The 13,742-nt window shown below is 38.3% G+C and overlaps 1 protein-coding gene across 4 annotated transcripts in view; it reads right to left on the bottom strand.

Annotated features, from left to right (window-relative positions):
• The window catches only part of TRANK1 (tetratricopeptide repeat and ankyrin repeat containing 1), a 52,103-nt gene that overhangs the window by 1,389 nt on the left and 36,972 nt on the right, over nt 1-13,742 (bottom strand). For all 4 annotated transcript variants that reach the window (XM_004939508.5, XM_046931360.1, XM_004939507.5 and 1 more), the window contains 8 exons: nt 13,138-13,281; nt 12,297-12,453; nt 11,658-11,746; nt 9,932-10,035; nt 8,260-8,392; nt 7,151-7,296; nt 1,738-4,805; nt 717-818 (listed from right to left, as the gene is read on the bottom strand). In XM_004939508.5, coding sequence (XP_004939565.2) covers nt 717-818; nt 1,738-4,805; nt 7,151-7,296; nt 8,260-8,392; nt 9,932-10,035; nt 11,658-11,746; nt 12,297-12,453; nt 13,138-13,281 — 3,943 coding nt within the window. The remainder of the gene's footprint in view (nt 1-716; nt 819-1,737; nt 4,806-7,150; nt 7,297-8,259; nt 8,393-9,931; nt 10,036-11,657; nt 11,747-12,296; nt 12,454-13,137; nt 13,282-13,742) is intronic.

Here is a 13,742-nt window from a genome sequence, read left to right on the forward strand (position 1 = left end):
GCCCGATCACTTTATTTCTGCTTTTTTATACAGGTTTTGCAATTCTACCACTAGAATATGTGCTTATCCTTAAAAATATGGGTAGGCACAATGAAGTCTTCAGCTTGCCTAAAAGGTCTCTGATGCAATTGACAGCATCCAAGTATATTAATTTTCATCTAATACAAAGTAAAATGACCGAAAACAAAATAAACCTGATTGTGTTTATTTTCTTTTCACAGAAGTCTTAAAAACAAGTTGAAGATCAGTTTTATTAGGACACTGGTCTTCAAGAACTCGGGGACCACTTAACTGCCAATAAATGCAGTGCTGAAGCACAGTTAGAAAACAACAGTAATAGGTGAAAATGAAGACAGCTGCTCTTCTGTCCCCTTGCTCAAGTTTCTATCCCGAGGACTGCCCCTGAGCCATAGTTACACATACAGCTGTGTGCACTTATACGCACACACACATGCTCCATGCAGGCTGGGACCCACTGAATGCCAGGAGAGGGGCTTTGCTCCATCTGAGTCACCCTGCAGCCAGTTGTGAGGGCAGACCAAATACCTCACGCTTTCCCTAGCCCCCTGTGGAGGTGGCTGTTTCTCGCTGCCTAGACTGCTGTGTGAGCATCCACAGCACTGCTGACCTGGAGAGTGAAGTGAGTAAAACTAAGAGACCATTACCAAACAGTGACCACTAGAGGGCACAGAAATCTGTGTAATTTCAAAACATACCTTCTTCCTTTATTCTCTGTAAATCCATTTTCTTCAGCCACTTATAAGCTTCATCAGTGACAGCAAACAATTTGTTGGCATGCTCAGTTATTATTTCTTCAGCTGAAATGGAGCACAATTAGCATTCTGTAAGAACACCAGCTGAGTGACAGACAGTAGCTAAAGCCAAGCCTGGTGACACAGACGTGTACAATAATGATCCAAAAGAAGTCTTCGTCTCCAGTGATTTGATAGTGATCGAAGTCACTACCAGGGATGAAGAGGCTGTATGTTTTACTCCCCAAGCCAACCAACACTTCTGACACAGAGAGGAGAGGCTCACCTGTCCATCCTTGTGTGGCCCTTTGAAGGTATACCTGAAACTCTCGGACATATTCTGGTTTATCTATTTTGGGGAATTAACATTTCTGGCTTTCATTACCCCTCTGAAATTCTACACGTCAACAAGGACAACTGTCATGGTTCACTGAGCAGAAACCTAACTAACAAGCAAAATTGGCACGTTTTATCCATATTGAAAAGGTTTCAGTTAGGAGTGAAGATAAAGCTTCCGCAGTAAAGTGAAGACCATAACCTAACATTTAGTTACAAATTAACGTATTGTACTGGTAAGAGCTGAGGAACACACAGAACGCTACAGTTTTTCATTACTGTCAGCCATCACAGTGACAACTTGACAGGGTTGCTGGATTTCTACGCTAAAGCCAGGAACAATATTTTGATGTAAGATGTCACTTCCCCACAGTAAGTACCCCAAACAATTTTGCTTCTAGGCTACTCATTCAGTGATTCAATTTTGCGTGCAAAACTCATCATAGAATAATGCTTTAACCAACGAGAAAGAAATCCTATATCAAAATATGTATCTCCTAAGTACCACAACTTATCTATCTCTGAAATAGGTAGTATTTTCTTACTTCTTTTGACCACATTAAGATTTTTGAATGGAGCTTTGTCATGTCTAGAAGTTTGGCCACAAATGACATATTACGTTGTTTAAAAGAAAAATGAAAAGTCTTACCCTCAGCCCAGGCTTTTCTCTCATAGATTTCCTCTACTGCATCTGAAATCTTCTTAATATTCTCTTTGATTTTTCTCTGGCATAAGTTGGAACCTTCTTTATAGGCTAAATGGTCTTGAGTGTAAGTCCTTTCTGTAATGGCCTCTACTACGTCCAGTCCGTCACGTATTTTTGGATCTATCCATCTTCTGAAAAAGTCAGCGTAGTTCTTGTAGGCAGCATTATTATTTCTGTGTTTATCTGTGTTTCTGTGCTCCATATAAGCCTCGCTGGCTGCAATAATTGCATTTCCTTCCACCTGCATCTTTTCTTCTGTTGGTGTCACAGCTTCGGAAGTGTCTGCCTCCACGCTTTCAGTCTGGCTGAAATAGTTCTCAGAGCTCTGGATAAATCTGACTCCACAGAGGTCACACTGGGTTTGGTCAATATCTGCTTTTTTGAAGATATCTGATAAAAATTCCTCTCCTTCCACTGCTACAGGCTCTGCTTTGCAGCAGGCCTTCCTTTTCCACCTCATGCACACAAAAACAAAATGGAAGACACGATACAGGTGGCGTAGAGCAGACGCTTTCTGCTCTTGCTTCTGTTGCTTGTTGAGTGCAATCACTTCCAGGGGATCCTTCTGGTCCTCTAAGCACTGATCACTTTCAAGTTCCTTCTCTATCTCATCAGCATATTCTGTCTTATCCAAAGAGGCTATAAACCTGTCAAAATTTACATTTTCATACAGGATACCCCGTATGGGTGCATACCCCTGAGTATACACAGAGTCCCACCTCCACCGGCAGTCAAATAAGTACTCCTCATCTCGCTCTATCAGAAGCTCTTGCAGGCTTGCAGCGACTTCTCTGACACCTGAAGCAGCAGCCACTTGTTCCACTACCTTTAGTAATCTTACAGGCACTTTTGAGGGGGAGTCTTTTCTCATTGCTTTCAGCATTCCCTTTATTTCAGGAAAGAGTTGGCTTAGGAGATATTTACACATAGAATTCTGCACCTGGTCAGCATTCAGTATCATCACTAAGCTCAGCACTACAGTTCGCTCAGCCTCTCCTGAAGTTACACAGTCAGGATCCTCAAAAGCATCCAGAAGGACGCTGAAATTCTCATGAACTCCACACAAAATTTTTGCTAGGTAACAGAGATGAAATCTGAAATTCTGTTCAGCTACAAGGATGTCTTTTGGTCTGTACTCTTGTATAATGGAAAATGTCTCTGTAAATTCTTTGCTACGGCCTTTGTTTCTGAACAAAAAATCCCAATAATGAACGAGAGCAATGTAACTCTTTGGAAGGCACAGAGTCACATTCTTGTTGAGTCGCATCAGGACAGCACAACAGATAATATACTGGAATTCCAACAACATCACTGTATTTCCTATGCTTGGAATCAGATACCTTGTGCATTTCTTGACCAGGACATTCATAAAACGGAAAAACAGCCTTTTACAGCTTTCAGGGTTCTTATAAACATAGAACTGCTCAAACGAACTTTGAAGGAGTCGAATGAAGCACAAGTGTGTTCTTCCTGCATTTTCAGTTTTTTTGTCAGGTTGCAACATGCCATGCCTACCATCTATTCCTTTGATCTTTCCTCCATGGCTTTTACTCTTTGGGGAGCTTTTTGCCTTTGACAAAGCAAGGTTCAGCTCTCTGTTATAATCATCCTCTTCCTTAAAAAGAAGCTTCTCAAATTCTTCAGGATATCCAGAAGATAGGAGAAAAACTTTCATGGCACTTAGCCACAAGTCACTCGATTCTCTTCTGGCTCTAGCATCTTCATCTTTAAACTTAAATGAGATGTACTCATTCAACAACGCTCGACAGGGTTTGGAAGTAATGTTACTAAATCCCAGTATTTCTTTGCATGCCTTTGGGTTCTCTGACAGTATTCTCAAATGGAAATGATTAGGAAAAAATGTTTCTAGAAGGGCTTTACATGACACATACTTGTCAGAAGTCAAAAGACCATCAAAGCTTTTGCAGTGACTCAGTAGCTCTTTAGGGAAAGTGTGTGTGGCTTCCAAGAGCAGTCCATTTATTGCTGCTAGATTCATTTTACACTGAAATACCATCCTCGCTTCATGGCGCATCAAGGGCTTATGGAAATCCCCACAGGTTGAATCCTCACAGTTCAAGCCAACAATGAACTTCATACAAATATCAGGGTAATGCTTGTTCAGTAACTCATGGGTGATAGAGCACAACCTGCTCAGCAAGTGCTGCTTCAAAGCTGATTTTACCGCCTCTGTGCTTACTGAGAAATTACCTTTTGTTTTCCTCTCTTTTAGACTTGCCTTGTCTAACAAAAACTTGAGGATGGGTTCAGCTTCATTTTGAGATACCTGGCAACAACTGTCACCTGTTGGGATGATACCAAAATAGGCAAAGCATGACTTTACCATATCTTTCTCTACATTGGTGGTTGCTTTCTTCAAACTTTTAACCAGATCCAGGAGAGCCATTAAGCCATGTGTTGCCTTACATAGGATTTCTTGGCTTGGTGCGCTGCAGCGAGATAGCACAAAGAGAACTTCAACTGCACCAGCAGAATGATTCACAGATAGAAACTGAAAGTATGCGTTGCTCAGCTTTGTAAAGTCTCTCTTCGGAGCTCCCTGCAGAAACAAAGCCTCAGCAATGCCTGACTTCTGATTAGTTTGTTCACAAAGCTCAAGGGCTTCTCTTAGCATGATCTCTCTATCCACCAGGTTCGACTCTGAACAATGAGTTGTACCAGCACGAACTGCAGCAAGCAAACAAGACGCACGAAACTCCTTTATTGCTGTAAGGTTGGCTGCTTCAAGAGCATACCCATGTTGTTTCATTAGTTTTGCAGCTTCTTCTTGTCGACCTTCTCTTTTCAGTAAGTCTGCAGTTTGGTGCAAGCATCCACGAGACTTCAGAAACTCAAGCTGATCCTCTATGTCAAGTTTTGAGAGGACCTGCATCATTTCCTCAATTCTGTTCACACTTAAGTACTTTGCAGCTGCTTCCAAATACAACTGGTTTGCTGTACATGAGAGTTTGGATACCATTTGTCCTCTTGCATTTAACATCTCTTCATATCTGAAATAAAACATATGTCAGTTTATTACTAAGGATGATCAACCTAGACACAAAATCACTGCATTTTTAAATTGTTTATCATGCAAAAAACAATCATGTAACCCCAAAAGATTTAAAAAAGGAATTTAGTTAAAACAACAGAAGGTTGCCCGAAACAAAAACATTAAAACCTCTGGTAAGAACAAGATCACAAGGTTTACAGCATTAATTAATCTTTCTCCACGCTGACAAATGACTTCAGTCATATTTTACCAGTGATAATCTCCTTTGTTAAAGTAAGCCTCGATGTAGAGTGGTTATTTACATGAACAGGGATCAGAATGGAAATTGTCATATGAGGAACAGCTGACAGAACTGGGATTGTTTAGTCTGGAGAAGAGGAAGCTCATGGGAGACCTTATTGCTCTCTACAACCTCAAGGGAGGTTGTGACAAGGTGGAGGTCGGGCTCTTCTCTGAGGTGACTAGTAGGATGAGAGGGAATGGCCTTAAGCTGCGCCAGGGGAGGTTCAGGTTGGATATTAGGAAAAAATTGTTCTCAGGGTTGTAAGGCACTGGAACAGTCTGCCCAGGGAAGTGGTAGCCACCGTCCCTGGAAACGTTCAAAAACACATAGTACTGAGGGACATGGTTTAGTGGGCGTGACGGGGATGGGTTGACAGTTGGACTAGATGATCTTAGAGGTCTTTTCCAACCTTAATGATTGTATGAAATTAGAAAATAAATCAGTTCTCCGTGAGGCCAATATAGATAGTATTCTGCAAAATCAACATAAAATAGTCAGTGTAGAGAACTGTTTCAATTCTGTCATACATAGTCTTTGCTGCTTACTCAGTTCCTGAGCAAAGTACCTGGCTGCATCTTTCCAAACATATACTTTAAGACGTTCAGTTATTAATTACTTGTGGCTGATGTCAATTTATTAAGATACTCTACAAGCTAGTCTTGCAAAAGGATTCTCTCTCACATCTGAGAATGAGTAATCTCATTCCAGTTGCACTGCCTGCTTTTCTTGTTGCATCATGTGGCAATCAAGTGCCTGCCACCTGGCAGGCTGTTGGGTATGCATACTGACTGCATGGTGGCTGTCTTTTCCACAATGGCTCCCGTAAGTCAGCCTGACCTGCCTTGAGAACTCAGCAGACAATAGCTAAAAATTGGTTCTTTTCAGGTGCTCAACTCTATGAGTAGCTGTTGAACACAAAGGCTTGTCAAGCAGGATACATCTCGGATGGGTGATGCTGAACAAACTTTGGGACAAGAATGTTCTATACAAATCTCTTACAGTGAGAAAATTGTCATTAGCTTTTCATTACTATGATTTTTTGTGATAAATGTGGAAGTGCAGATTTTTCTGCTTTTGCTGATGAATTTATATGAATGATTTGGGGAGGCTGGTTCAAAAATAATCATTACTTGGTAAGGTGACTTTAATGCTTGAAGTTTTGGACCAAACTATCTCTACGTATTAAACCAGCTTTAGTCCTATTAAAAAACAGCTATCATGGCACGGAAATTATAAAAGGTGCATTGCAAAGGATTTCAGAGGTGGTGTGCATGGTAGGCCTTGTTGGAAGTCAAACTGATGTGTATATTCTTAAAAAGTCACCAAGCTAGGTGTAATGAATGGTGTGGTCAATAAATGAACTGTTTTCACAAGAGTGATCTAATGAAGTCACAAGGATGGTGTAAGATGCAAAGTTCTGTCAAAAAGATACTAATAAAACCAGATTATCAAGAACAGCGCAAGATGGTTCTTAATTGCCCTGAGACACCATGGGCGAGATGGTATGTTACAGCTCATCCCAGAGACTGGAACCAAGACTCTGTTGGAGAGGCACTGCAAGTTGTTCATTTACTGTTCTCTAAGTTAAATGATTTTGAGAGACAAATAGTTCAATTGCTGCAATGACATTTGCATTACATACCACATATCTAATGGCTGCACTCCTACAGAAGACAGTGTCAAAGTGGCTAAATCTATGACTGTCCATCTTTAGAAGGGAAGTATTTATTACTGTTATTAGATGCCTTTGTTATATTTACCATAGAAACCTATTTCAGAGGGCTGGCCAAAGAACAATTTACATGACTAGTAATACAGGACTGGAAAAGCATCCTAGGAAAATTAAACTAGTTTCTGGTCAAACTGTGAATGCAATAGAATGCTTTGCACATGTTATCATGACCCTGGTGAGAATTCTGACAAAGTTAATGAATTTAACTTCATATAAAGCAAAGTCACCAGCCAAAATTCTCATTACAACTTTATGGAGAGTCAGCTGTATTATGCTGAGGTTGGAGATAGAAAAGAGAATTATTTTCCAACACAATATTGAAAGATACCTTTCAACTGCCTTCGCTGCTTCTTCATACAGCTCCTCTTGACAATACATCTTAATTGCCAGATCAAACTCCTCAATTTGTTCATAACATTCAGATGCTTCTTTGTAGCACTGGTTTTTCTGATAGTACACTGCAGCATCTTTCATCTGCAATGCAGAACTCAATAATGAAATCAAAGTGCTCTAAACAGCCAAAACTACATGAATAGAATAAAATTAGTAATTCTATCACGTAGGTGTCTCATACACAAGCACACTCTAATAAAATGTAATCAAAGCCTTTTAATGTAATCAAGTACTTACTAAGTAGCCATCAATAAAACCAAAGAGATTTTTTTTTTATATTAAAATTTAAAAAGCTTTCAAGATACTTGCATTGGAAAAAAATAGAACTTAAAATTAAGGATTTACAAAGTATTTGCCATTCTCTGCCTGTTATTAAAAGACACCACAGTTTTGTTGACTTTCACACTTCCCAAAATCAACAGGAGTAGATTAAATTCTAACAGTTGTAGCTGCAGAATAAGAACCTTAATCTTGCATCCTAAACTTTAAATATTTGGGAACAATCACTTTAAGATATTTTGGTGGAAATATACTGCAGATAAAAAGAAAAAAAACCCTCACAAGCCTAGAAAATTGTCCTCGGTACATTTCTTAACCCATGCAAATTTCAGGGTTCCATTTAGATGTCTGTAATCAGTGAAGCTGCAGTATCATCACAGTGATATATGAGAGAAATAACAGCTTATATTTCATGAAATCAGTCAATAATTAACTTTCAACTGCAAAGCAGAAATGACTGATGCTGACATTTGAGGAAAGCCAAAGAAATAAATCTAGACTATATAACTGCATTGTCCTCTTCATTTCTCTAAAAGCTATTCTGTGACAAATGCTTCCTTGTGAATGTGCTCAAGTTTGAATGGCCTAGCATAAGGAGCTGTTTTAGTTCAGCTCCATGTCACAGAAAGATACTATTACCTTATGAGCTCTGAAAGAGATCACCTTTAAAAATTCTATAAAGATGTACAAGCACCAAATTGGAGGGGAAAAAAAGCTGTAGGAAAATGAAAGAGGTAAGGAGAGTACAGGGTAAGGATGTAATACCTTTCCTAACTTTTTACACAGCTCTGCACAAAGTCGGAACTCCTTTGACTGAAACAGACATTTTAGTGACAGTTTTGATTCTCCACATTCCAAGTAAGTTTTAGCCAATGTCATATATTCCATCTGTTTTTCTCTGTAGAAAGTAAGAGAAAATTATTCAAATTAAATGAAGTTTAAGATCACAAGATCTGTAACTGAATCCAACCAACACTGACATAATGCATTCTTCCTCATACTGATGAGAATTACTTCACAATTAGCTGGATTTTGAACCAACACTGCTCTGACCAGAAGTCAGTTCCAGAATCTCATAAACAGGTTTTTTTAATTTCTCAAACCAAGCATACTAAAGGCTAGTACGGTTTTGATTTTGCATCTTGAGCTTAACTTGCTCCTTCTTCCTTCCTACTGTTTAGCCCCCATGCCATTAAAGACAATAATCAAATTTGTTCTCAGTCTTTGTTTTATATGACTAAGCCTTCTTGGTGCCCATGCAGCCTATCTATCTTCTTCCCAAAACTAGTTTGAATTTACCCACCATTCTTGAGTCGAGAGACTCAGAACTGTACAGAGTATTTCATACCACAGAGCACACAGGAATTTTATTTATGCTTTGTGCAAGAGCATTAACATTTTTAATTTCAGAAAGCCACGTTTACAACTTCATTATTATGTTCTCTCAACATATCTTGTTCTACATCAACTTTCTTTGCATCATCTTGTATGTCATCCTATCTTATGTCAATTTACTTTACAAGTTATCTTAATGAACCAAACTTCTCAAATTCTGCTCATCTGACAAGCACTCCAGCTTACAGCCAACTAAAAACTTCAGTCCCCTCAACAAATTTTGATCACAGAATTTTATGCCTATGCTTATGGCAAGAAGCCTTTTAAAAAAGGTAATCATTAATAAATTCCAGTAGTAACATTTTTCCAGACCTTCCTTCTTCCCTCAGTGCTGTCTTCCTCTGCTCCAGTCACATTCTGCTATCACTATAAGTTTTTTTCCCCTGTCTTATACACGTCAAATCTCAAACAGTTTTTCAGCCTTTGACTCCAGAAAACTGCAAACTTTCTCCCCAGTCCAGCCCTGAAGCAATTTTGCACGGCTGACAGAATGAATAAATGATTCATCTCAAAATCTGTCCTCTTTTTAAAACTGTTCTTTGGTTCAGATCTAGTTCAGGTTGTTTAATTTAGATTGACTCAAACGCTAATTTTACTTCAAAGCTCACTCTTTGTTAGCAGCTTTTCTTCCTGAATGTAAAACACCATCCCTTCTTCTTGCTTAAGTAGTAGGATTAATTGAAATTGAGAACTGCTGATGGTATATGCTTTCATATATACATCTGAGGAAAAAAAGCCTCTTCATGTAATGCATATTCTGTTGCTTTTTCTCATGGAATGGTCACATTTGGTTTGGACAGCCTACAGGTTACAACTGCCTTCACTGCTTCCCAAAGGAGGCAGCAACTCAGATCTTGCAGCAGCTGTGCTGAACTTTCCAATTTCTTCAGTTTCTTTCACCACCCAAAAAGCTGTAACAGACACCTCACCTACATGCCTATTCCAGGTCTCCAGTTTGGTCTCACAGCTGTGGTGGACATCCTCCCCAACACACTCATGAGGTCTGGCACCCCAGAATGATGCCCACTCGTGTTATACTTACCTGGGGCTGCTTTTCTTTGAGTGCACTTTGAGAACAGCATCGTGTGCCAGGGCCAGCTTTGACTTCTCAGCTGCTCCTCCCTTTTGGTAACATTTGGCTGCAACCTAGAGGGAGATCACACACAGAATTTACCCATGTGCATCCAACCTGTGGCTTATCACATAGAAGCAACTCTTAATTTTACAGACACTGTAATGGAAAACAGAAAGACTCCAGGGAGCATGGAAGAAGGAAAAGGTGAGAGACAGCACTATATTCATAGGACAAAAAGAACAGCTTTAAAGTCAGTCCACATGAGACCGTATCACAATTAGAATTTTAATTAAAGCATTTTACAAAATTTACATGGAAGCAATAAGAGCAAAATTCCTGAGAGGCTGATGGCACAAATAGCACACATGAATCTGAATGATGATCCAAATCATTAATTGGTAAGTCACTAGGCATCTGCCATGTTAAACCTATTAATAAAAACTAGGAAAAACAACTTGTGCAAAGTTAAATCAGAGAATGTGGAAAGTTTGTTCATGCTTTTACCATGCTAGTCCCCTTGTGTGATAAGTTAAAGGGAATATTCAAGAGTTAACGATGCACCTAACAAGGCTGGCTTATTTATCACCTTTCTCATTTTCCCACATCATATTTCTTTATTCAAACCATTAATTTTGTGTTTAATTCTGTTTGGAAATTCCCACTGCAAGCCACTCTTACAGACACAGTAGTTCCCAGATAACTTCCTTTTATGTAGAAGAGATAGTCAAAAGGATAGGTTATGATAAAAAGAGAACAGCAGATAATATGGGTATTACATTCCAGATTTCAAAATTAATTTTTTTTCAACTTTTTTTTTTTCCTTTTTTAATTGAACAATTTTCTGTCCATTTAGAAAACTGCCCTTTGTTTCCTCTCAGGGGAGAGAGATACCGTCTGTATAGATGCAGTTTATTATGTTAATTTTTGCCTTCTTACAAGTATCCATTTTCCACTGAAAAAAACTAGGCTGCTATCATCAAAAAGTGGAAGCTTTCCTTCTGCTATCACCAAAATAAGTATTCGAAACTGCATTTGCTTCCACTCTGTTAGCTGTCACGCCAAATCTGAACTGTGTAAACTAACAAGTTAGCAAATAAAAAAGTGTAAAATCTCCATGTTCTGTAAATAGTAAGGGAATTAAACAGTAATTTTGCTGTGCTTTTTCCAGATTTCTTGGTGTAGCAAATTCCCTTAGTTCTTACATGTTGTTCTTTAATATGCATTTTGTATCCATTCCTAATTACTATTAAAAAAAAAACAAACAAAACATAGAAGAGCACTGAGATCATCCTCAAATCAGTATACTTCAAACAAATGCCTACAGGAATTGGTGTGTAATGACAGTGCCATGCATGTGATTTAGATTCACAAGTTTCAGAACTTTGTATTGTTGCTAACAACTGCTGTTTCCAATCATCGTCGATTTGTGCATATTAAAAAGCTTCCCCCTCCCTGACCTGCACATTTCCGTCTGTAATTTACAGACAGTAGGCTGCTCTCTCCTTGCTTATTTCTTGCAAGTTGTTTATAAGTTGTCCATAGACATCTACAGAACAATAAACCAACAGATAAGAAAAACACTGCTATTGAGCCACCAAAGGTTTACAGATAATTTTACAGATGTAAAGAAAATAAGAAGGTTTCAGAATGGGTAAGAATCCTTATTTCAGCACATGCTACCACATGCTCCTACCTCCCAGAACTGATGTTTAGCATAGTAGTCTCCCTGTGCAATCCATTCTTCCGGAGATGAAGTTTTAGCAAACATGCTATCATCCAAGTCTACAACATTATGGGAAAGAATGTGATGTTAGAAGAGATACATAGCAGAAATCGCTTGTTATGTACAGAAGTTAAGCACGAACATCTCATAATGTTCCAAATTCTGTGTTTTGTGCTCACATCAGTAATGGTAACTGTGAGTTAAATAAATTTTACCTCTTCTACTCAGTCCTGGAAATAAACAAGTAGTTTTGAAAAGCCTATAAGCTTTTATGTAAATCCACTGTCTTTATAGAAACCAAACTCTCTGATTTGGTTGAACTCTTTCAGCTGGCATGGTAATCCATGACCCACTTTCATTACTGTGCAGGAAAAAAATATACCTATGAATTAGCAATTACATTATTTATTAGCACATACAAATGATCTTTAGAGCCCAAACAAGTAAGACCAACTGAAATCAGTGAACATTTGCAAGGGCAATATCAATGCAGACTCTTAGAGGGACCAAAAAAATTAACATTCTTTATTACACAGTTTGAAAGCAAGAAAGTATTCAGTAAGTTGTCTTTCCTTAGACTCTTCTATGGAAGATTTAATATAACTTTACCTTTATTTTCATCTGTTTTGACAACTTGAACAAATCCTCTTTTGATGAAATACTTAAAAGCTGGTGCTCGTTTATCGCTGTTTTCATCAAAGATCCAAAGATTGACCCTGGCTCTTGTAATGGCAGTATACAACTGCTTCAGTTCCCCATTCAGCATCTGAAGCAGAACAACAACACACACACACAAAATAAAATAAAATAGAGTAAAATTAAAAAAAAATAAAATAAAACAAATGCCAGATTACCTGATTTGTTACAAAGTGACATACTTTGCAGTTTTAAGAAAACAAAAAACAGTGAATGACAAAGAAAGTACCTCTAACTAAGCAAATCTAAATGTGAAATACATGATTTTTAGCTACATAAGCAACTGCTCATACAATATGCAAGCAACTACTGTTACCACAAATCTAGTAGCTGCAGATGTGACAGTCCATGTTGTTTCTAACCACTTGCACATGCAATTACTTTTTTTTCCCAGTACAATTCTGAAAATATCTGACTCAAGTGAGTCTAAGTACAACGTCCTTAATTTTGAAGTAATGACAATGGTCTGAAATCAGACTACAGTAATAATAAACACTGACAAGATGTCTTGCTATTTGTTTTAACCACTGTGTATATACCTAAAACTGTACTTTTTGTTTCTTACCACATTGCATTCACAAAAAAAATCTTTCAAAATCAAGTTTAGGTTACACAAGTAGGAGCTACCAAAAAGATAAAACAACCTCAATAAACATGCAACTAAAATTAATGTCATTCTTGAAGAAATCTCCCTACTTTTAAGATTTAAGAGTTTAGTGTAACCTTGCTATTCCCAATGTTATGAAAAACTCACCTTGTACATTTCTGCATTAAAAGAAGTAGGTCTCTTTTGCATAGCAGTAGCATCCTCTAAAGGCATTTCAATTAGCAATTTGCTTCCTACTTGCACATCTGAATCAGGAGTGTAAGAAGAAATGATTTTCCATTCTTTGCTAGCCTAAAATGTGAGAAAAAAATAAGGTTACATGTAAACAGCAATTACTACGGCCCAAAAATGCAAAGGATAAGGGCATATTTTGTGATCAATCAACACACCCCCACAGCTGAAAACGACTTAAAGGAGATTAGACCAAAAAACAATAATCTCAAGGAAGAACCTAAAGACAACCAAGGAAGTGGAACTTCACCTCAACACATGGAAGATGTCTGTATCAGGTCATCATCAGGTTGAACGTACAGCCTTTCCTGAAATAGCTAGTACAAAGCAATGTCTCCCTGAGCTTGTCATCCCAACACAGGGGAGGTATGCAACTCAGCTGAACACAGAATAAAGAAACAGAGCAACAAACAAAGCAAACTTGGAAGAGAGTAATTGGCTTGAGTTGGCTTCAAGCTACATTCTCCTTTTCCAGCAATTGAGGATGTATACGGCTGTGACAGTGGAGCACAGAGAAACTG

This window comes from Gallus gallus, chromosome 2, assembly GCF_016699485.2.
Source record: "Gallus gallus isolate bGalGal1 chromosome 2, bGalGal1.mat.broiler.GRCg7b, whole genome shotgun sequence".
NCBI lineage: Eukaryota > Metazoa > Chordata > Aves > Galliformes > Phasianidae > Gallus > Gallus gallus.